Here is a 27,034-nt window from a genome sequence, read left to right as displayed (position 1 = left end):
GCGACATTACAACCAAGATACCCCACCAAAACGGATCTCCAAACATTACACCACCAACAACAAGCAATGGTTACTCGTCACAACGAAAAATATCCTCATGATCTTCCTGCTCTTTACCCTGGACAACCTATCCTTTATCAAGAAGGACCTCGAAATTGGCTACCTGCGACTGTCCTTTCTTCTGGACCTGAACCACGTTCGTACGTTATTCGTACAGCTCGTGGCCAAATATTTCGACGGTCTAGGATTCATCTAAAAATGATCAAATCCTTTGATGTAACCCCACTGATTCCCTTAACATCCGCTATACCCGTTTCACCTCCCCTAAACTCCGCTACCACTGAAACAAATACATCAGAATCCGACACGATGGCACAGACGACCTTTACCTAACACCAGCACCAACCGGTCAACCACGCCACACCAAATGTTTCGGCACACAATCAACAACTACCGTTGTTGAATCCTTTTGCCACATACCCTCATCTCCAGGCTTCACCACAATCGGATTTTGCGATCCATCTACGTCCACAACACCTCAATAATCCACGACCACCGATCGTTGACCAAGGCCTAATCCCCATACCAGGGACTACGATAGTGGGCAATTCTCCATGTCTACATCGTCCTAATCTTGAACCACTGAGGGTATCTCCTAGAACTTTGCCAGCTGATTCACACAATTCGACACCTATTAGGGCCTCTTCCCCCACTGTTGGCCCACCGAACATACCTGCGTTTACATCACCACAACCGACCACTTCTCACTATACTACAACCCGTTGTGGACGTACCAGCATGTTACCATTACGTTTTCGAATTTCTTCTGACTTTAGTGAAGGAAAAGGAAAACACAAGCCAAAGAAATTGACTTGACAAGTTTACAAAGACCAAAATAAGACTATTCAAAAAAAAATCATTAATCATTAATAAAAATATACATAAGGAGAAAGATGTTATAATATAGGTTAACTTCATTATGTGAGAAAGATGTTATAATATAGGTTAACTTCATTATGTAAAATATCTGTAGGTGGCGCTAGTTACATACACCTAGGGGTGGATGTGAGACAGGGCCCCTAGAGCAGACACTTTTCTAAAGGCTGCACGCTTGAATAGTCATGTTGAATAAATCTCTATGTTAAATCGTAAGGCATCTCATTTTATTTAACCCCTCTTAACAGCTTCGTGGTTAGATGACTCTGTTTCCCTTATCCAAATTCATTGCCCCCAACTTACACCGATCGGTCTTGAAATTTATTTTAATGTGTATATCATGTATAACATTGTTTAATGTGCTATTATTCGTGCCTTTTATACAATGTCTGACCACAAATAAACCAACGTTGGCTTTGTGGTCCTGTTTTTAATATAAATATACCACAAGGGTTCCTAGCCTTGGGAACAAAATATACATTTGACTGTGGTGAATATATCTTTAGCGGTAATCAAAAATAAGGTGTCTACATGCTACCAGGAATTTTCTTAGACGCCAGAAAAACCTACTTTAACAACATTCCAAGTGCATACCTCTATAATTTCCTGGCCATATATTAGTGGAGCGGTGGGGAGAAATGGTGGGTACAGATATAGACCGTACATGATATCAGAAATACTCTACATGTATTTCCCGCTATATAACACACAAATTTTTAGTGGGCTCCTGTCCCTTAATCCTTAGAGCGCCGCGCGATTGGCCATATAAAGAAAATAATATGAATAATCAGCTAGGCTAATATCCTTAGGCCCAGCTTGCGACTTTTAATGCCTTAATTCTGGGAGCCGGTTTATACTGCATAGGAGGGTGATGACAATAAAATGTTGTTTAATAATTTTGCTCCAATAAAACTTACAATTGTTAGTTATTATTTTTCAAAACTTATATCAGAAGTTTAAAGGGCAACATAGCTTGACGCGCGGAAGTGTAGTGCTTTTAATTACTTCCACCAGAAGTTTATAAAATATATCTTACGAGAAAAATAGACTCGAGGCAAATTCCATTAGCCTATTAGGCACGAATTTACCGCCAAAACATGGATGTGTACACCACATCACGGCTCAAAAAATCCTCGTGAATTTATTCGCCCTACGATGAAAAATGTTAATTAAGCTTACACTCCGTAGGGATGTGTGCTTATTTATAACTCATACTTGCTCGACATAATAGTTTAAAAAATTCGCTTTATAGTGTATTTCGCCCCGCACTATTCTATCTTCCGAAACGCCTGTGAAGGTACATGTTTCAAAAAAATAACATTAGCAGTATAAGAAGATGAACACATCTTTCGTAAGAGATATATTATACATTTCAACTTCCACCCATCAAGTTATATTGCCATTTAAATTTATAGTAACTTACGGGATAATTTCCTAAATCATTTGACATAAATCTTTTGTTAACTAGTTCACAAATAGAAATCTCATAGGTAACTAGAATGCTGCCGTGTAACTGGCAAATGGGCCAAACGCCGTGGCAGACGATAGCCAGATCTCAGCCAATCAGAGCTCAAAGAGTGGTTCTGCCAAGAATTTAATGTCACCAGAGAGAATGACGTCACCTATCTCCCGCTATAGTAGCAGATCCAAGGAGGATTATTATCCTCCTTGGTGGAACCACTCTACGGCCTCTCATTGGCTGAAGGTTCAAGGCGAACTGGCGTCAAGCTCGGCCGTAGATGGCAGCATTCTAGTTACCTATGAGATTTCTATGAGTTCACATCTGCCACATCATATTTCAAAACTACCGCCCAAAAATGGTGCTTTATGTCGTACCCCCAAAATGTAATTCCTCTTGGAAACCCCTACATTGATTAGGAGTTTAGAATTGTCAGCAGTTGGGGTTATGAGTAGAGTCAGAGAACCATAACTCCAACTCCACAATTTCAGTGCCATATGTAGTTGGAGAAATGAGCAGTTGGAGAAATGAGCAGTTGGAGAAATGAACAGTTGGAGAAATGAGCAGTTGGAGAAATGAGAAGTTGGAGAAATGAGCAGTTGGACAAATGAGAAGTTGGAGAAATGAACCCCATCCGACGTGCGGTGCATTGACATTCTGCTCGGTTTCCTTATTTTGTTTTCCTTTGTTTTTGGTGTAATTCTACCATTTGTACAGTGTACTTCGAGCTTTTTATTATTTTTCTTTTTTGTTTTGTTTGTTTTTTAATTGCGCGCCTGGTGTGAAGGCCCCCGCTATATACACCAAAAACTTGTAAGCCTTTATTCTGACCCCCCCCCCCCGAGCTTTCTTACCGATAGATAGCGCCTTATAAGGGTAGCCTGCTTAAATTACGCGTTTCTTCTAGCTTGGAGAAGGGAAGTATTCTGGAGTGGAAAATCCCATAGTGGTAATAAGAACGTCCTTTCCCGCCTATTGCTGTTAGAATTACCCAGACTACCCCGGTTTTTGGTCGGACGTCAGCTTTATCTGCCATCATTCTGGCTTGATGAAGTCCGACCAAAAAGAGCATGATGGGAATTTTACAAAGCCGCAGGTGGCGCCCGACTTTTCCACTCCAGAATACTTCCCTTCTCCAAGCTTCTAGCTGTCACCTCCGTATTCACTCCCTTCCAAATATTTTCTCTAGACCTTTATATACGTTTCCTATATCTATGGGTAAAAACCACAGATATATTATATTTCATATTCCAATGGGCATTTTGTAGTTGGAGAAATGATACTTCACCGTTAAATTCTGCAGTTGTGGTGTGAAGGCCTCGATGCCATAATGCACCAACATACCTTTTAATTAAGAAAAAAAAAAGATGTTTTAAAATGGCGCTTTGCAGTTTATTATAAATCATCCTTATGAAATTCATTGCAGTTGTATTTAAAGTTAAATGTAGGCTGTTAAAAGTTGAAACAACTTTTAGCTATCTAAAGTTCAGGTATTGGTTGTTAAATTTCTATTTGCGATTCAAATTCTCATTTTGCCTCGTTTTTTTTACTGCGCAGCCACGAAATCTGAAAATGGCCGGCTCTGCTCTACGGCGGCTAATGGCAGAATATAAACAGCTAACTTTAAATCCACCAGAAGGAATTATTGCAGGTCCAATTAATGAAGAGAATTTTTTTGAATGGGAAGCCTTAATCACTGGTCCTGAAGGCACTTGTTTTGAGGGAGGAGTATTTCCAGCTAAGCTAACATTTCCACCCGATTATCCACTAAGCCCTCCTAAAATGCAGTTCACTTGTGAGATGTTTCATCCTAACATCTACCCAGATGGTCGCGTTTGCATATCCATCCTACATGCTCCTGGGGACGACCCCATGGGTTATGAATCTTCAGCCGAACGATGGAGTCCGGTGCAAAGTGTAGAGAAAATTTTATTATCCGTAGTACTGATGCTTGCAGAGCCAAATGATGAAAGTGGAGCTAATGTTGATGCTGCTAAAATGTGGCGAGAAGATAGAGAACAATTTAATCAAATTGCGGACCGTTTAATTCGTAAATCTCTTGGGATTCCCTTTTAATATTATTAATAAATATAAAATTATTATTTTTTAATTATCTTTAACAACTTTAAATAAAATACCAAATTTAATCATTAGGTATCCAACCTGATATTCTTTAAAATTATTAAAACAAAATCTATATTATGATTATATATTGTACAAATCTCTAACCCTTTATGTACTGTAAAAATACTGAAATAAAATTGGTCTATTCTGTACATTTGTAGATACATATTATTCTTTTTTCTTCGGACTAGAATGGCATCAAATCTGTAGTGCCGTTTCTAGCCATGGGGAAGCAAGCAATTGCCGAGAACGCCAAAAACTAAAGGCAGAGTTAAAGGGGTTCCAAAGTTCGGTGGCAAAATGTGTGTAAAGTCAGTAAAGTGCGAAATTTACGGTTAACTCTGCCGCCTCTGCCAAGGCCAAGTGAGCTGTGAGGGGTCAAGGTGGGAAGGAAATGCATGCTCAATTTTCTTTTTTTTTTGCCACCGAACATTGGAGCCCCTTTAAAGACTTCTTGCAAAAAAAGGGGAGGTTGCGAGGGGGGTAAAGTGGACGAGGTATCGTCGCGTTCGCGCAAAAATATAGCCAGCACAAGATTTCTACAATTATGCTATAGGCCTTTCCATAAATTCGCTACGACTGCCCAGGTTGTTCTTGAAATTGTGCAGTCAAATCTATGGACGAATTCCTTAGCTCTCTTTAGAGGGAGAGCTGGGTAATCATTGTAGAAGTGAGAAAAAAACGGTAATCAAAAGGGCCTGGGCGGTTGCTCGTAGCGTCGTAGGCATACGTCATAGCTAAACCCCGCCCAGATCACGAGGCAAAACGCCACACGATCCGGCGAAATAATCACGTGACCACCGGGATGATTAGCGTCTTAATGTCATGGCCGACCTATACGCGTTACCATGGCAACGACCACCAGCCACACCCACGAGCAAGCTACGAATATAAAAAAAAATTAAATTAAAAAGTAGATTTGGAATTATTATGATCAAAAACTTTATTTATTTTTCACACTATTATCATGAAATTCGAAATACTTTGTTGATACACGTCATTATTTTGCTACGTTTTCCCTGAAATCCCCTCTCAAGTTTGTACTTCCGCTGCAGCTTCCTCCCTCCTCTTCCAAACAAACTCCAAGGTCATTAGGAGTGCATGACATTACGCAACATGTTTTTAAAAGATTCATAATCATAAGTACAATTTAGGCCTAGGATGTTAAAAGTATAATCTCTTCCGACCACCTTTAAAAACTATTACCGTATCGTACTATCATCTTTTCTGGGTAACGAAGATCAGGAAAGCCACTCGAAGCAGACGAATATACAGGAGTAAAATTTATTCCAGGACGATATCCCCAAAATTCATTCGGAGATTTACGGATTTAAGGTGATTAATATAAATTTGGTAATAATAGATTTATCGTCACGTATATCGAAAAATAAAAACGCATTATTTTTCTTAATAGGTTTAACAAATCATGTTGGGCCTAAAATTGTCAATGTCAATGATTTTAATGCAAATGAAAAGGGTACCCAATCTTCCTGCAAATGCCAGATTTTTCCATTCATCCCTTAAAATGTTTCAAGAGGGGGATAAAAATATGATGACTGGCCACAAACCCAATCCATTGGAAAAGAAATTGCTAGTGTGGTATAAAAGATTCCCCACAGAGGATGCCATACCACCAAAAGTCCCGTTCGTAACCTTCACTTATTTGCTTATATTTTACAGCAAGTTTATGAAAAATAAATTTATACTTTAGACAATCCATGATGGAAAAAGTCCGAAACAAAGCTAGGATTCATTTAAATATTATACTTTGCATAATGACTGGCGTAACAGCATTCATATTAATTAGAAAAGGTAAAAAAGCTTCAGAAGCTGGTGACACTGTCGTTAAACGTAATGAAGAGTTACGTAAAAAATATCAGGAGAGTTAAAAATTCAGGGAAATCATTACTAAATTCATAATATTTTAACCAATTGTTGGAGCATTTGTAGTGTTTTGAAAATAAATTTATCCTATACCTAAAAACATTTTCACAATCACTAAAGAAAGAACTCCTAGGTATCTCGTCACACCAATAACATAATTTGAAAAAGTAAATTTACAAATTTTATTATTTAAATTGATTCTAATATAAAAAAAGTGGAACCAAAAACTAAGAGCTCAAAAAGGCTACACAGCCATTAGCTATGGGTAAATAATGATTTGTACTTTTTTATTCATCAAACTTTTAAATCTGTAGGCTTGTAGAAAAACCTACATCTCTCGTAGAATACCTAATAATTAAAAAATTTATATGTACCCTGACTTGTTCAAACAGATTTTGTATTATGTAATGGGAAAAACAAATGACACCATACCTTAATACTTCGATCTTTCACTACTTCTTCCACATTTAATTCGTTTTGCATTAATCTAAGCTTAAATTTTTAACGAAAAATCATTCAAATTGCAAGATTGATACTTAAATTTTTTGACTTAAATTACTTTAGTTTGTTCTTTTCTTAACTGCTTTAATAAGTCTAAATTATCTTCATCACCAATCCTCTTTTCTTTTAGATTTTTGACTGCAACCGAAGATATAGTAATACAGTCTTTTATTGTATTTTCTCTTTGGCAGTATGAATCTTGTAGCTAAAAGGGAAAAAAGTTTCATATCAATTTATTTTATTGTGAATGAGACATACCTGAATATAAAGGTCTTTGCACTGATCAGTTACACTGGCTTTTGAGCTAAATGAAGCGGTTGGTATTGTGGTATTCAAAGCATGTATTATGTTGTCATCAATACTTCTCATCGCTTTTAATGTCTCCTATTCAAATAATTATGTATCCACATTTTAATGACAGACTACACCAAAAATGTCTAATTTTTCCAATTGACCCTAGACAGTGGCTTACCAGGAAAGCTAAAAAACAAGATTACCAAGTTATTTGTACAGTTTTACCTTTCAAGGTTTCACCTTTGTTGAGAACGATGAAGACAAGTTTGATTACAAACAGTAAGCAAGTTTAGACTTAAATAAAAATTTTATAATACAACCACGAACGGGACCCCCCTCAAATCCCGCCGAGAGAATCACGACCTGGTCCAAATAATAAGCTACGTGTAATCAAACATGGGTAATAAGGTTGAAAAATCCATCACAAAACCAAGGCCTATGTTTTAAACGTCTATTACAACTTTAAATCTGTAGTATATAATAAAAGTTGTATGTTTATTTAATAAAATTCCGCGTATTAGTAACATAAAATGTGGCTCTTTAGCAAATAAGTAAACGAATAAGGCGTTCTAAATAATTTACCTGAAAAGCAAGAAAATCATCACATGCTGAATTGGAAGCCGCCATTTTTTTATTTTTATTTTTTATTTTGCTGATTTTGCGCCCTCTAGTGAACTATAATTGCAAAATTTTATAATTATTTGCTTAATTAGTTGTTGCTTGTTGGCCACATTGAAGGGGACCGCGTTGGTGCCTTTGTGGTATCTAATTTTTCATTTAGTTAAGTTTCGAAAACGAAGCAAGTAGATTCTCCAGAGTGATTTTTTTATCTCGTTTCTTTCAGGTAATCTTTAAAGAATTGTAATAAAAATATTTATATCTGAAGAAAACCTAACCTTTAATCTTTCTCAATTTTGCAAGGCCTACTTTTTTTTTATAAAAACATTTCATAAATTTCTGTCCACCTAATGATGAAAAACTGTTGACAGTTAATTTGGGGGTATTGTTTGCTTTTGGAACTAGTAAATCTTTATTTAAAAGAATTTGTTATATACATTTGAAGGCTAAAAAATGTCAAACACTCATCGCTACCGATATAAGAACAGTGCTCTTGATGCTCAAGAGTTACGGCGGAGAAGGGAAGAAGAAGGGGTTCAACTGAGAAAACAAAAAAGAGAACATGAAGTACAATACATAATAAGCCAAAACTAGTTTTTAATGTGAAATTGATGTACTAAATTTTCTCAATGTTTCTAAAGTTATACAAAAGAAGGAACCTTAACGCGCCAGAGGATAACATGCAGGATGCTGATATTACTAGCATTATGCAAGATGATTCGTCAAATTCTACTTTGCAAGCAAGTTTAAACAGATTATTCTTTTTTTTTTCAATTACCTATTAAATCTAAAAACTACATTGTAATGGATTTAATGGGTTTTCTAATTCAAAAGGCTGGAATAACACCTGAAATGGTTTCGGAATTATATACAGACAATGTAGAGCAACAACTTAGTGCAACTCAAAAGTTTAGAAAATTACTTTCAAGAGGTAAATGATTATAACATAACCGATAATCCTCTTTAAAGTATTCTAAATGATCGGTTCCATTTTCAAGAGCCAAACCCACCAATTGATGAGGTGATACAAACTGGAATTGTACCAAGATTTGTAGAATTCTTGAAAAGAGATGATAATTGCACTCTACAGGTATCGCCATACCCTTCAATTTTGTTATTAATTTGAAATAAGCCTAATAAATTAATTATCAAACAAGTTTGAAGCTGCCTGGGCATTAACAAACATAGCTTCAGGAACTTCCCTTCAAACTAGAATGGTTATTGAAGCTGGAGCTGTGCCAATTTTCATTAGATTACTTGCATCGGATTACGAGGATGTTCAAGAACAAGTAAACAAATAATTTTGTGTATTCAATACCTTAGTCTATTGAACAACCATGTTAATAAATTTTTTATATAGGCTGTTTGGGCATTGGGAAATATCGCTGGAGATAGTCCAGAATGTAGAGATTATGTACTGAATGAAGAAATATTGATTCCCTTATTACAGTAAGGTGTTATTGGGGGAAGATCTAATTTGTATAAGCAATATTTATGTATTTCAGGCTCTTGAGTAAATCTGTGAGAATATCAATGATTAGGAATGCGGTTTGGGCTGTTTCTAATATTTGTCGAGGGAAAAATCCACCACCTAAATTTGAACAAGTAATTAGTTGCAGTTATGTTTTACTATTACGAAAACTAATTTACGAAATATTGTTTAAAAAAAGGTTTCTCCATGTTTACCTGTCCTGGCACGCCTTCTTTTCCATGCTGATGGTGATGTTCTAGCTGATGCTTGTTGGGCCCTCTCCTATTTATCTGATGGCCCCAACGAAAAAATTCAAGCAGTTATTGATGCTGGCGTTTGTCGGAAATTAGTGGAACTATTGATGTAGCTACTCTTATGAAATCTTTATGGGTTCAATTGCTTGTGATTGATGATATTTTTTGTCTTAAGGCACACTAATCATGCTGTAGTCTCTGCAGCATTGAGGGCAGTTGGTAATATCGTGACGGGTGATGATTTACAAACCCAAGTCATCCTAAATTGTGCGGCTCTTCCTTGTCTTCTTCACCTTTTGTCATCCCAAAAGGAATCCATAAGGAAAGAAGCTTGTTGGACAATTTCAAACATCACAGCCGGAAATAGACAACAAATACAGGTTTTTTTTTTTTTCATATTTTAACTTCTATTTGAAATATTAGAGCTAAAAATAATACCAACACTTGTTTTATTTTCCTTTCTTCTGTTTTGCAGGCGGTAATAGATGCAAATATTTTCCCAATTCTGATTGATATCCTCAGTAAAGCAGAGTTCAAAACGAGAAAAGAGGCTGCTTGGGCTATTACTAACGCTACATCTGGAGGCTCACCTGAGCAAATAAGATTCTTAGTCGAGCAGGGTTGCATTCCGCCCCTCTGCGAGTTGCTCACTGTGATGGATACCAAAACAGTTCAAGTCGCTTTAAATGGCCTCGAAAATATCCTCAGACTGGGAGAACAAGATTGCAAACAATATGGATGGATCAACAATTACGCAATTATGATTGAAGAATGTTACGGTATTATTACTTGCGTACGCTTTTACTGCGAAAAACATAGTACAAAAGAGACTCATGTTTTCTTCCAGGTCTCGATAAAATTGAGTTTTTGCAATCACATGAGAACATGGAGATCTACCAAAAAGCATTTGACATTATCGAACATTATTTTGGAACGGAAGATGAAGATTCCAAACTAGCCCCTGCTGTTGATGAACAAAACCAACAGTTCGAGTTTCAACCTCCAAATCCTAATGATGCAAAAGATGGAATACAAGGAGGAGGATATGACTTTTAAAGAAAAAGGATGTAGAATTTCTGAGGGTCAGTGTGGGTTTTGTTTAAAAAGAAAAACCCCTGAGGAATCATTTTTATATTAAAAAAATTTTACTTTTGAATTTATTGGAGCAATTAGAGAAGATGAGTAATTGGCAAGGCTGATAGGTGACCCGAATATTTTGTTTAAATACAAAGTATGGAAATATTTGCCACAAAATGTTGAAAAATATAAAGTTTGGAGTTAAAATCTTTTTCTATCTATTTAGGATGATTTTTCATTGTTTGTGTCAATTCGGTACTTTAGTTTTAACAAAATATTTTTTTTTAAGTTTTATAATTCGACAACTTGGTCTTTACCAGCTTGTAGTTGTCATTATTACAAATTTTTTTCTTAATATAGGAAATATTAAGGAGTTTTTACCTTTTCCTATAATTTTCATTCGTACAATTTAATGATTATTTATCATCTATTGTGCTAAAATTAAACCTAACCAGGCTATCAAAAAATGCTAACGTAAAATGTAGATCGATCACTAATCTTAAAATATTTGATTTAAAAACTTAATAGGCAAAAAACACTGTAAGGATGTTTGTAACAAACATTTAATTGTAAGAATTTTTAGTTTTTAATACCCAACTACTCCTTTTTTAAAACATCCAAGATGGTTGTTAATTAAAAAAAGCTTCCTTAACCGCTCTCTCAGAAACGTTAAGAAAACCAAAACAAAACTCAACATGCACACACACACAAGCAAGTACATCTATACCTTGACAACAGAAACACAGGACACAACGCCAAACATCACAAACTATACATAAACACGTGTATACACACACGATTCTGCGACAGCCAGTAATTTCTTTGCCCGATATATGTACTTATTCGGCTACAAAGTTTAACTGCATTGTTAATGAACACAGAAATTAAAGTGTGACAGTGGCATGTGATATTATGTATGTCAGTGATTCAGCCCTGGCTATAAATTCCTAAAACAAATTACTGTTGTGCGATGCTAATAAGAACTATGCAAAAAGAAAATGTATACCATCATTATTTCAAAACCCATTTAGAAACTGTGATATTTTTTGTAGCCTTTTCAAAATTTGTTAGTTAGTAGTTCCTTTACCAGGATGTTTTTTCCCAACTCTTGTTTAGGTTTTTAAATTACGAGCCATTTATTAAGTTTTGAATCCCATAGCCAGTTAAATATCTAGTCGGTTTACTATAAAATGCTTTTTGTATTCCCAAATTAGAATTATTTAAACAAAGGGTTGCTCATTTGCCTAATATGTAAATTGCCTTGTAAAATTACAAGATCTTAAAAGAAGGACGTGGTTAAAGAATGAAAAAAAATCTAAGCTGTCTCCCCTCACACTCAACATTCTCAGGACAAAATATACCAATTACATACTTCCAAAGCAAGATGGTCTGGCTAATCGACCAAAATAAATTAAGGGAATGTATTTTCATTTAAATTAAATGAGAACGCATTCTTTACCATTTTCTAAACAATGTACATACTAAAAAAAACAACACAACACACATGTACATAAATAAATATACACACATGTAAAAACATACTTGTACATTTAAATGAGAGCTATATTCTGTAATTCTTGTAGTACGTGCAATTAAAATTTTTGAATTGTACCCAAAACTTATTTCTCAACCCTTTGACATTTGAAAATTTAAACAGATACCACTGCGTTGTTTCATCCCAACACAAAATGTGTTACACATTAAGATACCGATATTAAATGACATATAACAATAAAAATTGAATTTGAGATCCATCTTGCTTTGTGGTAAGAATTTTGCTTAAGGTATGTATCTAACCCAAAAACGTCCAACTTCATTGCTGATTGTATTCGAAAGATTATCTTAAAAGATTCCCAATGCTTTATTTAATATTTACTCAACTCTCAAAACTTTTTTTCCTTCTAGAAGGAAAAATACACATACATCGTAGTTTACATTTCATTATGATTTTAATGATAAAAGAGAAGGGAATACTACTTAAATCTTCATGAAAAAATTAAGGGGGGGGGAAATGATGCCAGTGAAAATATAATGGAAATTTTATAACGAAAACCAACAGTATTTACATCATTCTCAAATGCAGTTATGAAAAGCCCATGTAACAACATTTTTCATATGGGTCTAAATTTCTGAAGTGTGTAAAAGTGTAGCTTGGGTTATCTTTTTAAGGACTGGATTTATCAACATATGAATCGAATACGTTTTAAAGATCATGTAAATTAACTAATATCACCAAATTTCCAAGAAGGGAATGGTGGTAAAAAATTTAAAACTTAAGATTATATATGTACAAATGTCATTTTGTTTACTAATCAACAAGATTTGGTCTGTTAATTTCTCTTACCATCCGGATACGATGAATCATCTTACTTAAGGTCTCTCTCCCCAAAGGTTGCATGGAATACCAAACTGGACTGTCGGGTACGCAAGACCGTTCGGGGTAAAGATAAAACACATCACTGCGAGTTCGTATACTATCAGGACTAAGAGGAAAAAAACTTTTGTTATTGCAAATATTAGCATACAAAAATCAGCAAATTTCTTTTGATTAAATGTTAACATTACCATTTAGATAAATAGAATTCGTAGAGCTTCACTGGACACCTTAAAACATTATGAAGATTTTCTACTTGTTCATATACCACTTCTTCTTTCCTGTTCCTTTTAGCATCTTTGTAAAGGAAACAAGATGTTCAAATCATATATTTTTACTGGAAATTTATCCAAATAACACACCTTTGCTAGGGGGATAATATCTTAAAACAGCAAGTTTTCCTGGCGTGGAAGCCAAAACTTTATTGGCACCACCGTGTTCTGGAGTTAAGTCCTTTTTGTAATGTTTTATAATGTGAGAAAAGGACAGCAGAGCATGATCGTTTACATTTCTAAGTCCAAAATGCTTAGTGTTGAAGTACATTAAAGTATTTAAAAGAACATGGGGAGAATGAGCTCCGAGTTGTTTAGATTCCCATAAAATTTCTTCTTCTATCCTTGAGACATATCGACCTAGGATTCAATAGTTTTATTCATAAATTCTACAAGTAATTTTTGAAGAAACAGTGACCTTCTCTCATAACAGCCATTTCTTGTTTTTGAACTACTTCATTCAAACACTCTGTAAATTTCTCATAATAGGAATCGGTAAAGATATTATCCACACGTCCATTTTCAAAGATGAACATCTGAATACCTAGATTTTAAACACATTTCAACCATTTGATACAAAATAACATATTAAAAATGTTCGTTGAAAAATACCTAAACATAGATAGTAGATACTATCGGGAGCGTATTCTTCACCATTGGGTTTACGAACTTCTTTCACAAAGAGGCAAAGGGAATAATTTAGTTCATCAGCCGTAAGCTGAAGCAGATCTGTTTTGAAGAGTTTCAATTTTCTTGATTGAGAGCCTCTTTCTAGCTGGTTGTTTTTCTGAACCACCCAATGTTTCCATGCATTAACTCCAAACATGAACTAGAAAAAAGGTCATGTTACCAAAATTGCTAATTTCAATCAAGAAATTATAGTCTAACTTTCAGGCAGAGGTTAGCATCAGGTGATTGACCATCTCCAACTACCGTTGCAATTCTCTGAATAGGTTCACTGAATGAAGTTTCATTTCCAGATACATACGGTTCACTTGAATCTTCTGAACAATGCAAACTTTCAGTCAAACGAGCTTTCTTCCTCCCTCTTCCGCCTCGAATAGCCCTGCCTCCACTGCTATTACGTCTTTTTGAGCCAGCAGAGTTTCTTTGCCTCATTCTTTGCTCCCTTGGAGTTAATACGTCGGATGAACTCTCATCTCCTAATGAAGAAACCACTGAAGCTGGTTCTTCTATATGGTCGGGTTTTTTGAAATGTTAAAAATAAGTTTCAAGGGTTTTCTCAGCTTCATCAACAAACCATTTAAATTGGGAGGATCATATTGAGGAGGAATCAGAGCAGTCTCCAGATCAAGCATAGGTTCTGTGAATTCAGCAAATTCATGGCCTAAACTGTTATCCGCAGAAGAACCACCCAAAGACATGGATGGGAGGCCATCATAATCATTATTATCCATTGGTGGAGCCGAGCTATGGTTTTCCTTTGACTTCTCATCTGACTCTTCTTCTTGGGCTGCTACCATTTCCGCCATCATTAAAAGTTCAGCTTCAAATGGATTGTCAGGTGTTCGTTCCTAAAAAAGAACTTGGAAATTTTAGTTAAACAAATCTCTACTATCTTAAGTCTGTCTAATGACAGTTAATTTACCCTTATTTCATTTATATGTTGCATGATCTGCTCCGTTGTTGATTTTGTTGTGGGTAAAAATATCGGCACTGGAATTGGTATTGGAAAAGGTGTTGGACATGGTATTGTTCGAGTATACATATGCATTGGTACGGGGACAAATATTGGCACCGGAATTGGTATTGGTACATAAGTTGGTGGTGGTGGTTCTGGTTCTTCTGTTAAACAGAAGAAAGAAATTTATTTAAATAAAAAAATTTTATTGTAAAAAACATTTACCAGTTTGAGTGCACTTGTGACAAGGGTGTGGTTTGCAAGCGACCCCTTTAGTTTGCATTGAAGGTTTGCACAAAACCATTTTATTTTTCGTTATTTTCGGCATTGGTGGTTTCACAACAATTTCTCTCATAACTTGCACAGTTGCTGGAGCTTGTGGTTGAGGAGGGGGAGCTGGAGTTGCTTGAACTGTCTATTAAAAAAAAATAAGTAAAAAATGTGTTCAAAATGAAGATGAAGATTAAAAGAAATACCTGAACTTTGTTTACAAATGGTGTGAAATTAACCTGAGCTGACTGTGGGATAAAGTTGGCTCCTGCCAGGCTATTAACTGCAGTCGAGATATTATTTACATTAGTTAATGTTGCTTGTGTTGGTCTGACGGGTCCAAGGCTGCCAGGAGCCAATGAAATTACAGATGAGATAACCGGTGTTGCATTGGAGAGAGAAACTGGCTTGTTGACAGGGACTGGTTGAGGTGGGGTGACAACTTGAGGTGTGGATGTGGCTTCTTAAAAGTGAATTAAAAAAATTGATGGATTTTAAAAATTTCAATTATAACCTATAGCTTACGAGGTACGGTTTGATTTCTAATTGTGGGTGTGACTGTGGTCAAAGTGGGAACTGAAGTAAATTGACTTTGAAACTGAATGACACACTGATAAGTGCAGAAATTGCGGATTGAAGCATCGCTCATTGTTAAATGATACTGAGCAGGAAGGTTATTGTGGCAATGATCGCAACAGACGCTTCGTGATGATGTGGCGTTCAAACTGACGCGGAATAGGGACAGACAATTAAGAGAGCAAAATAGTTGAACGTGATTATTTGAGTCCACTCTCTCAATCATGTCAAAGTTGTATTTTTTAACCTGAAAAATTAAAAACGTATTAACTTACCAAACTCATACCTTCTCTGCAATCATAACTCACTTTACACCAAGTACAAGGAACAATTTTTCGATGAGAAAGAACAAAAAGATTCATACAAGTTTTTCCGCAGAACCTTTTGCTAGCTCCTTCAAACTGAAGCGGAGATGATTCCGATTTGAAAAATTTGTGGCACGTATCACAGATTTTGTTAGTAATTTTGTTGGCATATCTGAAGGCTGCCACGCAAGGGTCGCTACACAAGGTATGTTCTTGCTTGTTAAAAACCACCTGTGATAAAAATTATAATAATAATCAAGTGTTATTTATCTGAAGTTGAAAGCAATAATTGTAGTTGACCTGGGCTTTGATTGGACCAATTTTTTGACAGACAGAACATTTTTTGGTTTTTGGAACAGATCCAGCTGCCGAATTAACTGTTTCGTACTGAGATAAGCATTGCTGACTACAAAAATCCTTAAAAACTCCCTTAGTACCAACAGGCGCTAAGAAACCATCGGTGCATCCAGTCAAATCTTTTTGACAGAATGTGCACACCTAAAAATAGCAATTTTATAATTGAAAATTTTTATGTTTAAAAACTATGAATATGGAGACAAACCTTTAGACCCCTTTTAAACTCTTCTAAGCATTTTCCAGAACAAAACTGTCTAATATCAGAGCCAAAACGCACGCAATACTTCCCCAGCGACAGTCTTTGGACGGGTGACTTACAGCAGGCGCAGTAACTTCCCAAAAATTGCTGGTACTTTCCCAAACAATCTTCATTGCAAAATTCCATAGTTTCCCAAGATAAGCATTTGGTTCGTCCTTCTATGTCTTTTTTACATTGTGCGCATGTTTGTTTAGCACCATGCATCTGAGACACAATTGAGATATTTAAGAAATATACAGAGCTGCAGTAAAATAAAATTTTACTTGTTGATATTGGCGGATGCATTCCTCAGAGCAAACTGACTTTCCATCAGTGTCCAAAGGAAAATATCCCTGACCATTTTTAATTTCAACCCTACAAACACTGCAAGTTTCAGTGGGACGAGTCAGACCTGGTGGTGGTGGTGCCAAATTTTGTTTAGAGCGGAATATTTTAAAACAATGGTCTGAACAAAGAAAGCAGGTCCTCCCATGGAAAAGGACCTGATACTTTAACCCTTTGTTCTACAAACATAAACCAAATTTAGTAAAAATATGAGCAAGCTCTATTCCTCGATAAAAAATGCTTACACTTCCACATTCAGTGCAATTTTTGAAACCTTTTTGATTGTCCAAATTATTTTGATTAGATTCTGAAAATTAAAGCTCCATTCAACCCAATCAAAATTAAATGATAAAAATATCTACACCAACCTTCTTTTTCTAGGGATTTGACTTCGTTAGACTTGGTGACTTTTGCTACTTCTTTTGCTAGTTTTTTGGAGGTCACTGACACTTTAGAAACAATTTCATCCATTACCTCTTCAACAGTTCCCTTATTAAAATTATATAAATTTAAAATATTTGAAGAAAGTTTGATTCTTCCAAAAAATACGCGCTTTTTACCTCTTGAACGAAGCCCAATTTCTTTCTCTTGTGAGAAGAATAGAAGAAATGCTCAGGAATATTGTCAACAATGCACACAGTCTTGTTAATGATGTCTTCTAATGTCTTCATAACAATTTTGTCAATATCACCATTCAACTCTTTCAAATCAACACTATCTTGACTTTCTTCACTAGCTGATTCATCGGATTTAAGGAGACTACTTCCGGAGGGAGAATCAACACTCTGGTCAATATTGGTCTCCACAAATTTACTAACAGAAGAATGGCGAGAGTCATCAGAAGTGCAAAGACCAATTTTCTTTGAAAATTCAGAATCCATTGGCTCATCAGGAGTGGAATGCTCAACTGCCAAAAGACTTATGGGATCAAAGTCATCATCATCGGAATCCTCTATAACAACTTCATTTTTAGAAATACTTTCACTCATGTCTACATCTTGTGAACATTTTTCTTCTTTAAAATGGCTATCAGATAGCATTTCACTTCTTTCAAGAGCATCTTCTTTAGAAATTTTATCTAATATATCATCAACATCTGCATCCTCATCAACATTTTCCATTGATTCGGCATCATCAGAATCTTTATTTACAACCTTAGTAGTAGTAGAGTTTCCATTACCTTCCTTTGTGGCCTGTTCATTTGCATTTTCACTCTCAGATTTTTTAATATGAACTTTTATTTCAATTTCTTGTTGGATGATATCATTTTTGTCAGCTTTTTCTGTGACTGCTTCTTCCTCCATCTTCTCAGTTACCAAAGAAGCATTGACTTCTTTCTCTAGCTGATAAGAACTTTTTTCCTTTGGTAATTTTTCCGTCACTCCTTCCTTAACCACCTTTTCATATAGTTGAATGGAAGAGCTATCATCAACCAGATTTGGTTCCTTCTCATCCCTTAATTTTGCTAATTGTTCATCTTTACCACCTTCTAATTGATCACTTTCAGCTCCCTCTAATTGATCTGATTCATCTTCTTCTACTACATCATGATAACTTTTGCCTCCCTCCAACTTTTCACTTTCCAATGAAGGTTCAACTTTACCTTCTTTTAGCTGAACAGTTTCAACTTCTTCCGGCTGAACAGTTTCACTTTCTTCCGGCTGAACAGATTCCCCTTCTTCCGGCTGAACAGTTTCTCCTTCTTCCGGCTGAACAGTTTCCCCTTCTTCCGGCTGAACAGTTTCCCCTTCTTCCGGCTGAACAGTTTCTCCTTCTTCCGGCTGAACAGTTTCCCCTTCTTCCGGCTGAACAGTTTCACCTTCTTCCGGCTGAACAGTTTCACCTTCTTCCGGCTGAACAGTTTCACCTTCTTCCGGCTGAACAGTTTCACCTTCTTCCGGCTGAACAGTTTCACCTTCTTCCGGCTGAACAGTTTCACCTTCTTCTGACTGAACAGTTTCACCTTCTTCTGATTGAACAGTTTCACCTTCTAATTGATCAACTACCTTCAAATTGCCACCTTCTTCTAGAGCAACATGTTCTGTTGGCTCTACAAGCTCAGTTTCACCTGCCTCCCGCTCTCCATTATCATCCCACTGACCATCATTACCTTCTTCATAGTCTTCCATTTGCCATTCATCACCATCTTCAGCTAGAGCATCACTGACAAATTTGTTATCAACAAATTCTATCTTTGAATCTACAGTGTTAGAATGGTCTAGTTCAGAAATAGCATTGTCATCAGAATTTTTTAAATTATTTTCACTCAGGTTGGTACTATCTAGAGTTTGATCCACTTTTTCTGGTTTTTCATAAGACACTTCCATAGATTGCTCCAAAGCGGAAAAATCAATATCATTTTGATGATCATTTACAAAATTTGAAGATTGTCCATCTTCAATAGTACTTTGTTTGTTATTTAAAACACTATTGTTTTTGGTTAACAATTCACTGCTTAATGACTTCTGAGTGGAGTCATTAACATCTGAATCATTATCCAACAAAGCATTGTCCCTCATTGTGGACAATAGACCAGCCGAACTGCTATTTTTATTAGGAACGCACGAACCAAGTTGCGTGTCTTCCATTGAATTGCACACATAAGAGTCTGTTTCCATATACTGGTCATCAATACTTTCTATATTAACATTTGTATCTTTGTATTTTACATTTGCAGGAGCATTGGAGTCATTTTCAATGTTCATTAGACTTCTTTCAGTATCTTCACCTTCAACACCACAAGGCTGTAAGTATTTTGAAATGAAATATAATACCTATAATATAATAAAATGCTTAGAACTAAGAATTATGACTTAATATATTAATATAATTTGAATCTCGTAAAAGAGTTGGTGTGGCTTCACAGTCATAATTATTAGTATTCTTCCACTCCTATGCTTGACATAGGTTGAATAGAGCCTGTTACACAAACCATGCTGCTGACATTTGACTGATGTTTTAAGTCCTCAAAGACGCCTACTAGTTGGATCGAATTTTGTGTTCTATGGCTTATTTCGGGTTCCGTATTTATAATTGTAGACATAATATATCAGTTCCTTATTAACCCTCGGTCACACAAGCCATCGGAAATCCTTGGAAGTTCTAAGGGCCAAAACGTTCAGCACGCCAAGGCCCGCAATCATACATGATGCTCATTCCCGCTCTTTGTTTTAAAACAATAATTACTAGATTTGATAGTGAATTATATTTAAAAAAACGTCGCGTAACTTCCACTACTGACTTCAAACTTAAAGAATATTCTATGACAATTGTTTTAATCAGATTAACTTAGGTTAAAATTGGTTACTTTGAAAAAAAAGGGCCAAACCCGGACAAAAAATCCACAAACTGCGCCGCGTTTCCCGCTAAACACAAACCTCGGTACTCGCTCGGTAAATACTTTTTCCGCCTAGTGGCAAACCAGAGAATTATTTACAAATTATTTTTAAAAATAGAAGTCATTTGGCTTGAGTTTAACGAAACGTTTTATTTCAAACTATATAACCCATTGCACAAAAAATAATCAAATCTATAAATAATTCATTAGAGCACTTATTACATGTAACTCCTATATTACCAATTATTTTGCCATTTTATGTACATAGTGAGAGACTACACTTATAAAGTGTAGGATAATATTACACCATGCATCTTTTTATCACTAAGAGATAAGCTGTAAACAAAAAGCTATCGTTTTTAGCGTAATTTATAATGGGGCAATTAAAAAAATTAGTGATTCTCAACAATAAACCTTTTATTTACTTCAGTTATTCAGTCGAAGTATTTATTTTAGCACTAAAGATTACATGTAGTCGGTAGTGATTTTAGTTAAAAATTTGATCTAAAGGAAAGGCTTAGGAGTAAAATTCTAAAATAATACTAGTATTTGCTAGTATTATTATAGATTTTAAAGAGGCCACCATTTGATTTCTGCGCCCCTTTATTATTTTGCGACTAGTCAATTTCCTATTTACAAAATAATAAAGGGGTATTAAAATTACACGGCCAACTATTTAAATTCTATTTTTATTGGCGCACTGCTACGACAAAAGGGATTCGTTATTCGGTTTTGTGACGTAATGATGTCACGTGTGTGGTCCTTTATCCAACACAAACAAGTCATCTCCTTCACAGAACAGAAGACAAAAAATGGCGACCGATAGCGTCATCAAGTTTGAGTCCATCGACGCATGCTAAAAAGCAGTCGTTGGAGCATGGTTGGAGGAGGAAAACCTTTACTATTTTACTAGCCAATCAGAATCTTAAGTTTTAGTAAACGCACATAATATACTTTTGGTATAGCACATAAAGCTTCGTACAGAGTTGTAATAATTCTAGTTTTAGCTTGGTTTTAAATGATGCAATAAAAAATCTATTAAAAGTGACAAAATATTTTCTTATTATGTATTTATGATACTCTTGACTATAACAAAAATTACACTGAACTTCAATTTCAGTATGACCCTTTATAAGACTCCCCCTCCACACAAACATTGATAAATAAAATAGGCATTTTATATAAACTATAAAAAATTTAGAGAAAATGTTTTACAGGTTTTGGAAGAAGAACGCATTTTTAAATATTTGAGGGGCACTAAAATTTATAATAAAAATAATATTTAACATAAATATAAACATTTAATTATTGAACTTCCAAAATTTTGTATGATGGGGAATTTTATGTACTTAAGAAATAATTTATCTGACAGTACCACCTCGTAAATTCAAGCAGAACCAGACAATTCATCATTCAAGACCATTGCCAGTTACCATAGCAACGATTACTATGGTCAAGGGAGCATGTGTTTGGTTCCAATAATAGGGTGACATAGATTGGCAAAAATTGTGAATTATTTTTAAATTAATTAAAGGTGAAATAATTTTCAGTACTTTGGCCATTTTTTTTTCAAATGGGGGTATACTTTTACATCATTACTGTAACTAATTTTATGTGGGAAGAAAATTCAAGGGTGACAATCTCCATTAAGCTTGTCTTCTCTTGAGAGTAAGAAATTCTCTAATAAGTACAGTTATTGTACGTACAATTTTTAGAAGTAACTTCGCGAAATTCAAACTGTCTTTATACTATATTTATATTATAAAATCCTACGAGGCAATTTTGTACGCTGGATTTACATTCTTCACTGGTAGAGGGTGAGCTTCAGTGTTAAAAACCCATGCGTCTAATGGCAATAAATCGTCATTAGAGAATATAAGGTAAAGGTATTTAAAAGTTTCCGCTAAAAGGAAACTCTGCTGAACATCGTCTTTTACACCGTCTGTCGAATAGACATTTTTGAGGCCCGTAAAGCCTCCATCAACGCGACAGTGCTTTTCTATGGCCTGTGCATAAAATTTTAGAATTAGAAAAATATAGAAAAGCTATAGGAAATTAAAAATATTACTTGGGCAGCTTCCCACGCCCATTCTCTATATTTATTGTCTTTCGTTAGCCTCCACATATAGAAATATGTTTCTATGACTTCCGGCCTCTGAATGTAATATTTTTCATTTTGCTTCAGCGCTTTTGCTTCTAAAGCATCTGTGAACCTAAATGATTCAGGTCCCAATTTTGTTGCTTTAAAAATGAAATGAAAATATTAGGCTACTATACTAAATGAATTCTGTTTATATATCTAATTGGCCCTTCACAAAAACTTCTCAGGTGTGTGTTTCTGTGGAGCACATAAAAGATTAGGCAAGTATTCAGACCTGATCTATCATAGGATTCATGGCATGTATGAGCTAGTTCTCCCGCAAGATGCATATAATGCTGTTTCTTGTCCTCTTCCAATGACTGCGCTCCTAATCCAATTAAACCACCCGAAAAGCACGCTAAATGATCCATCTTGGGGTCTAATCTATCATATTTCATATCAGCCAAATAGGTTAAACCACCCTTGGACTTTTGGACAAGTTTCTTCTCTATTGCCTGATTAAATTACATAATATAATTTAATGTATATAATATTAAAAAAATTAAAAAATAAACTCTTACACTGATAGCTTCATCATACATCATCCTGGCTTGACTATCTTCGGAATTTGACATGATCCATGACTTTAAGAGGTACTCGTAAAAACTATCACCCAATGCCCCCATTGAAATATGATCTAAAAATTATTAATAATTAAAAAATGGTTACATTAAATTTAAAAGTTTCTAAGAAAAATAATTCTTACGTTGTCCCCATCGTCCGGTTTTAGGATTAAGATAATTTGGATAAAGACCCTGAGGTTTTTCCATATCGTAGAGAAATTTTCGTATCTTCTCCACTTTCTCTCGATACACAGGATTACCAGTAATTTCACTCAAGTAAAGGAACTCTAAATGTAATGTCCCAAATTCAGCAAGAATTGAGCTGGAACTAGATGCCCATGCGTAATTTTTGCTGGCACCACTGTTGAATAAAAATTAAAACTCATACTTCGTAACTGTAAAATTAGATGAGTTTGGTACCTTTTTAAATGAACAAGTGCTAAAGGAATGCCAGTAGGAGTACCAAAAGCTGGCAAAAGTTTTTGCGCAATTGCGTCTGCTTTTTCCTTATACATCTATTTTTATATGAAAAATAACCAACAAATTCATACTGGGGTGGAAAATCAAATATGGAAACATATTTTAGCTATTTTATCTTGACTCACTACATCTCCAGTCATAGCGTAGCAAGCAAGAAGTCCTCCAATAAAACGAATATTTGTCTCAAACACCGATACTTCAGAGTTCTGTACATACAGAAATTATCAATAACATTGTACGAAAAGTTAATTCAAAGATCAAAACAGTTTCATACTCCTTGGTCCAAATTAAAGTGTTCAGCTATCCAATCACGGCCTTTTTTATATTCATTCATCAGTCCCATAATATATAATGTGTCCAGACCATCTACAATCGTTGCTCCTAAGGCAGTTTTACCAAAGATTCCAGCAGAGTGACCTCTCTTGGAAAGTGGACGTAGTTCATTCTGACCCCAAGCATATCTCTCGTAATTATCCCAGGCGTGCTTTGTCATCTGTATCATCAAGCATTAGTAAAAACAAGAAACACCTAAGTGCTTGTTACCGTGTGAAAAAACCTTGTACACCATAAAATATGCAAAATCAGGAAAATAAGGACAATAACGTAGTAGGATGCTTTTAATTAGCTAAGTACTATTACCATGGGTATAGTAGCAGCAGGGTTGGGACTTGATTATGCGACTAGCATAATATTTATTCTCTAGGGTTGAGTGCGTTCAACCTTATTAAAGAGCTTCAATGTAATTCCTGATACACCTATATAACTACAGACAGATTCAGTGGCCCATTCAATTCTGTATTTCAAATTTAAACTAAGTAAATTTACAAAAAAATAATTTGACATTGGATTGATCCAAGTAGAATTCAGATTGTTCAGTTTAAAATTTTGTGGAGTTATATTTAACAAACTATTTGGCTACCAGTGAAGGTAGATAAAATTACACATAGCTACTACCTCCATGTAACGGAAGCTTGTAAAACCCATAGAACTAACACATTCTATTTCCATTTTACCAAATTAAAATTATGTTATTCTATAAATTAGTGTTAATATTTAGGATTTCATTGGTGTATATAAAAACTGCTTTAGCTTTATCACAAAAAATATCATAGATTAAAATAATAATGACAGTTACACACACAAAATATTATAAATTAAAATAAATATTCTTCTTTCTATTCATCAGTATGCCACATCATCAAATTATCTTATCAGTGGCACAAAACAATTAACCAACAGGTATATTCTCAGGAATAAAATGTTTCAAGGTAAATAGAATAAGCTGTCCAAACTAACCAATGAGAACACACATATATGTGTAGTGGCATTATGGCATAAGATATTTTAGTACAGCAAATGAGTTTGGCAAGAATGATCCACACACTATAATTTTAATTACTATGGGATGAAATTGACAAGCCTCAAAATAAATATTTCAAGGTTAAGGAGAATAGGTGACTAACCGGATATCGGCATAAAAAAGCGAAAAGGGCTACTAGAATAGAATTTAGTGTATTGAAATATAAGGATATTTATAATATTACCTCTCGAATTTTATTTCTTCTCTGAATAGTAGTGGCATCAGGCGGCTCTCCACCTTGAACATTAGGCCCTCCCTTGTGATCTCTAACAATGTCTTTTAGTTTTACATTAGCAATGCTATGATCACTTAGAGGTATAAAGTCATTGTTTTTTCCCTCAACAGATTTAGGTAAAACATCATTGGAAGCAATATCTTTAGATGGCTTTTCATCAGGACTTTCAACTTGACCAGCTCCACCACTATCTTTATTTTTAGCCCATTCATCTCGTACATCCTGCTGAATTTTTCCATCTAATCTTACTTTATCTTCTAATTTATGGGGATCTAGGTTTTCACCATCATTATGTCGTACGATATTGGATTCAGCATCTTCTGGACGCGGGGGTGGCAAGAGTAGTCTTGGTCCCACATTTCTTATGGCTGAATGAATGGAGCTTACGGCCTTAAATTCCGGTAAAAAGAAGAAAGTTCCCACACAAACTATACCGAAAGTAACCAAAACAAGTCCTACTACATATTTTTCTCGGATTCGAAGAGTCTTTCTTCCGATGACGGGAAAAGGAACTCCATTGGAATAACGTTGGTATACGGGCAGAATACTGTTCACTGCCATCTTGTTTCATCCTAGGATAATTCCACCATTTCGCAAAAAAGTTGATATATATTAAACTATATGGGCACTATTTGAAACATTTCTAGTATACATAAAGGTTTAAATGGTTTTTATATCGCTAGTAAAGCTGACGTCTTCTCACGACCATCATTTCCGATAAAATGACGTTTCTTTTTGTTAACGGGGCTACCATCTCCTTGGAAAAAAAATTAGCTTAAATTCATCAAAACCATAGATATAAGAAACGTATATAAAGGTCTAGATAAAATATTTCAAAGGGAGTGAATACGGAGGTGACAGCTAGCAGAAACGCGTAATTTCTGCAGGCTATCCTTATAAAGCGCTATCTATCGGTAAGAAAGCTCGTGCTATCGTCGCGAGAGCCATTGTCTCCTGATTAAAAATGATACTAAAGGTCACCAACAGATGGTGTCTAAAGACTACGGCCTGCGGAAAGGTCAAGCACTTAGTACTAAAATGCTAAGAGAGCTCGCGCTCTTGGTCACGTGCCTTCCTCGGTGTCTGCTAGGTGTAAACTCCGTATTTTATGTTAGGCTTAGACGCCCCGAAATTTATCTAGACCTTTATATACATTTCTTATATCTATGATTAGGGTAAATTGTTAAATATATGTAATACAAAAACTTTATTTATCTACCATTCTACAAATTTCTGTTTTAAATTTAAAAATGGAAAACAAAAATAGTAATATTTGGACCGGCCTTTTTTACTAAGGGGGATGCGTTGAGTTTGAAAGTTATCTTCATGCTGGTTGGAAAGGTTAACTTCCTCCCCAAGCTCTTTGGTTTCCCCTTTACACAAAAACTTGCTGACAGTGGATGGTGCGTTCCGCCCCGGCGGCAGTTTTTTATGGGCGGAATTTTTCATAAGAGCTATTCCTGGATATAGGTAGAGGAGAGAGAGACTGAAATTTGGCAACTCTGGGACAGGCCTGGCTGGCAAAAGGTCTAGCTACGCCACTGCTTGCTGAGGTTAAAGGTAATATTAAGTGTAGAGAGCTGTTACGGTAGTTTCGCGTAGCTTGAAGGGCAATTTAATCTGGCCACGGGTAATAAGTCCTGCAATAAAAAATCTTCAAAGAAATCGCCAAGAAGTAATGTTTCTGAGTGCCAGGATCTGCAAGTTACTGTTTAAGTAGTGCTTGTTTAAATAATGGAAACTTTTAACATGTACGATATGCAGCAGGGGAGGGGGGTCAGAATAACGGGAAATAAACTTGGTGTACATGGCTGAATGCCTTCCCACCAAACGCGCCTTTGTTACCAACAAGAAAAAAAAACAAAAAAATAGAGAAAAACGCTCGTGAAAAACAAAACATAACAACCAAAAACCAAATTAGG

At 35.4% G+C, this 27,034-nt stretch overlaps 5 protein-coding genes, 1 long non-coding RNA gene and 1 pseudogene across 9 annotated transcripts in view; 3 read left to right on the top strand and 4 right to left on the bottom strand.

Annotated features, from left to right (window-relative positions):
* Nucleotides 1-2,439, bottom strand: part of LOC149933117 (uncharacterized) — a 33,596-nt pseudogene extending 31,157 nt beyond the window's left edge. Inside the window, exons 1-3 of the transcript XR_016473193.1 lie at nucleotides 2,360-2,439; nucleotides 2,152-2,225; nucleotides 1,973-2,086 (exon numbers count right to left, since the gene is read on the bottom strand). The product of XR_016473193.1 is annotated as an uncharacterized LOC149933117 (transcript). The remainder of the gene's footprint in view (nucleotides 1-1,972; nucleotides 2,087-2,151; nucleotides 2,226-2,359) is intronic.
* Nucleotides 2,440-3,716: 1,277 nt separating this feature from the next.
* Nucleotides 3,717-4,673, top strand: Ubc7 (ubiquitin conjugating enzyme 7). Its single transcript, XM_090155488.1, has 2 exons — nucleotides 3,717-3,885; nucleotides 3,953-4,673. The coding sequence occupies exon 2, from the start codon at nucleotides 3,968-3,970 to the stop codon at nucleotides 4,469-4,471; it is 504 nt and encodes a 167-aa protein (XP_090011614.1). The 5' UTR covers nucleotides 3,717-3,885; nucleotides 3,953-3,967; the 3' UTR covers nucleotides 4,472-4,673.
* Nucleotides 4,674-5,520: 847 nt separating this feature from the next.
* On the top strand, nucleotides 5,521-6,503 carry LOC149933115 (uncharacterized). Its single transcript, XR_016472751.1, has 3 exons — nucleotides 5,521-5,854; nucleotides 5,934-6,163; nucleotides 6,231-6,503. It is a non-coding gene; the product is annotated as an uncharacterized LOC149933115 (long non-coding RNA).
* A 96-nt stretch (nucleotides 6,504-6,599) lies between these two features.
* Ccdc58 (Coiled-coil domain-containing 58) lies at nucleotides 6,600-7,998 on the bottom strand. Of its 2 annotated transcripts, none has more exons than XM_090155093.1 (5): nucleotides 7,402-7,685; nucleotides 7,163-7,288; nucleotides 6,963-7,109; nucleotides 6,836-6,895; nucleotides 6,600-6,751 (listed from the first exon to the last, which is right to left on the bottom strand). In XM_090155093.1, the coding sequence occupies exons 2-5, from the start codon at nucleotides 7,271-7,273 to the stop codon at nucleotides 6,698-6,700; spliced, it is 372 nt and encodes a 123-aa protein (XP_090011219.1). In that variant the 5' UTR covers nucleotides 7,274-7,288; nucleotides 7,402-7,685; the 3' UTR covers nucleotides 6,600-6,697. The 2 variants fall into 2 exon arrangements, with proteins under 2 accessions (XP_090011219.1, XP_090011218.1); XM_090155092.1 differs by lacking the exon at nucleotides 7,402-7,685 and adding an exon at nucleotides 7,781-7,998 and having other exon boundaries at nucleotides 6,601-6,751.
* Nucleotides 7,904-10,697, top strand: Kap-alpha1 (karyopherin alpha1). The gene is made up of 12 exons (XM_090155091.1): nucleotides 7,904-8,042; nucleotides 8,262-8,383; nucleotides 8,458-8,556; nucleotides 8,651-8,747; nucleotides 8,815-8,906; nucleotides 8,974-9,105; nucleotides 9,177-9,265; nucleotides 9,322-9,421; nucleotides 9,487-9,650; nucleotides 9,717-9,921; nucleotides 10,017-10,320; nucleotides 10,389-10,697. The coding sequence occupies exons 2-12, from the start codon at nucleotides 8,270-8,272 to the stop codon at nucleotides 10,595-10,597; spliced, it is 1,605 nt and encodes a 534-aa protein (XP_090011217.1). The 5' UTR covers nucleotides 7,904-8,042; nucleotides 8,262-8,269; the 3' UTR covers nucleotides 10,598-10,697.
* A 1,776-nt stretch (nucleotides 10,698-12,473) lies between these two features.
* woc (zinc finger protein without children) lies at nucleotides 12,474-20,365 on the bottom strand. Of its 2 annotated transcripts, XM_090155133.1 has the most exons (20): nucleotides 19,930-20,365; nucleotides 18,817-19,741; nucleotides 17,558-18,624; nucleotides 17,366-17,486; nucleotides 17,243-17,304; nucleotides 16,937-17,176; nucleotides 16,620-16,877; nucleotides 16,358-16,555; nucleotides 16,061-16,288; nucleotides 15,702-15,999; nucleotides 15,383-15,639; nucleotides 15,132-15,321; nucleotides 14,874-15,070; nucleotides 14,526-14,799; nucleotides 14,153-14,457; nucleotides 13,877-14,093; nucleotides 13,683-13,808; nucleotides 13,355-13,624; nucleotides 13,184-13,289; nucleotides 12,474-13,101 (listed from the first exon to the last, which is right to left on the bottom strand). In XM_090155133.1, the coding sequence occupies exons 1-20, from the start codon at nucleotides 20,038-20,040 to the stop codon at nucleotides 12,927-12,929; spliced, it is 5,625 nt and encodes a 1,874-aa protein (XP_090011259.1). In that variant the 5' UTR covers nucleotides 20,041-20,365; the 3' UTR covers nucleotides 12,474-12,926. The 2 variants fall into 2 exon arrangements, with proteins under 2 accessions (XP_090011259.1, XP_090011258.1); XM_090155132.1 differs by having other exon boundaries at nucleotides 17,558-19,741.
* A 99-nt stretch (nucleotides 20,366-20,464) lies between these two features.
* Nucleotides 20,465-25,849, bottom strand: alpha-Man-Ia (alpha-Mannosidase class I a). Its single transcript, XM_090155385.1, has 9 exons — nucleotides 25,062-25,849; nucleotides 23,792-24,010; nucleotides 23,643-23,723; nucleotides 23,458-23,552; nucleotides 23,181-23,398; nucleotides 22,996-23,111; nucleotides 22,710-22,929; nucleotides 22,403-22,575; nucleotides 20,465-22,340 (listed from the first exon to the last, which is right to left on the bottom strand). The coding sequence occupies exons 1-9, from the start codon at nucleotides 25,671-25,673 to the stop codon at nucleotides 22,104-22,106; spliced, it is 1,971 nt and encodes a 656-aa protein (XP_090011511.1). The 5' UTR covers nucleotides 25,674-25,849; the 3' UTR covers nucleotides 20,465-22,103.
* Between the last annotated feature and the right edge of the window lie 1,185 nt (nucleotides 25,850-27,034).

This window comes from Leiobunum rupestre, chromosome 8, assembly GCF_980474605.1.
Source record: "Leiobunum rupestre chromosome 8, qqLeiRupe1.1.hap1, whole genome shotgun sequence".
Taxonomy (NCBI): domain Eukaryota; kingdom Metazoa; phylum Arthropoda; class Arachnida; order Opiliones; family Sclerosomatidae; genus Leiobunum; species Leiobunum rupestre.
The sequence above is the reverse complement of the archived record's forward strand: the minus strand, read 5'-3'. Positions and strand labels throughout refer to the sequence as shown.

Excerpts from the sequence above, each read along its gene's own strand:
- Ubc7 (XM_090155488.1), top strand. The coding sequence starts at position 3,968 with ATGGCCGGCTCTGCTCTACGGCGGCTAATGGCAGAATATAAACAGCTA.
- Ccdc58 (XM_090155092.1), bottom strand. The coding sequence starts at position 7,825 with ATGGCGGCTTCCAATTCAGCATGTGATGATTTTCTTGCTTTTCAG. Across the intron at positions 7,289-7,780 it reads ATGATTTTCTTGCTTTTCAG|GAGACATTAAAAGCGATGAG; the intron begins GTAAATTATTTA and ends TTATTTGAATAG. Across the intron at positions 6,752-6,835 it reads TGAAAGATCGAAGTATTAAG|GTATTCTACGAGAGATGTAG; the intron begins GTATGGTGTCAT and ends TTTAATTATTAG.
- Kap-alpha1 (XM_090155091.1), top strand. The coding sequence starts at position 8,270 with ATGTCAAACACTCATCGCTACCGATATAAGAACAGTGCTCTTGATGCT. Across the intron at positions 9,922-10,016 it reads GAAATAGACAACAAATACAG|GCGGTAATAGATGCAAATAT; the intron begins GTTTTTTTTTTT and ends TCTGTTTTGCAG. Across the intron at positions 10,321-10,388 it reads TATGATTGAAGAATGTTACG|GTCTCGATAAAATTGAGTTT; the intron begins GTATTATTACTT and ends GTTTTCTTCCAG.
- woc (XM_090155132.1), bottom strand. The coding sequence starts at position 20,040 with ATGTCTACAATTATAAATACGGAACCCGAAATAAGCCATAGAACACAA. Across the intron at positions 16,878-16,936 it reads GCATCCGCCAATATCAACAA|ATGCATGGTGCTAAACAAAC; the intron begins GTAAAATTTTAT and ends ATTGTGTCTCAG. Across the intron at positions 13,809-13,876 it reads TATCTACTATCTATGTTTAG|GTATTCAGATGTTCATCTTT; the intron begins GTATTTTTCAAC and ends TTTAAAATCTAG.
- alpha-Man-Ia (XM_090155385.1), bottom strand. The coding sequence starts at position 25,673 with ATGGCAGTGAACAGTATTCTGCCCGTATACCAACGTTATTCCAATGGA. Across the intron at positions 23,553-23,642 it reads ACGCTATGACTGGAGATGTA|ATGTATAAGGAAAAAGCAGA; the intron begins GTGAGTCAAGAT and ends ATATAAAAATAG. Across the intron at positions 22,576-22,709 it reads TGAATCCTATGATAGATCAG|CAACAAAATTGGGACCTGAA; the intron begins GTCTGAATACTT and ends TCATTTTTAAAG.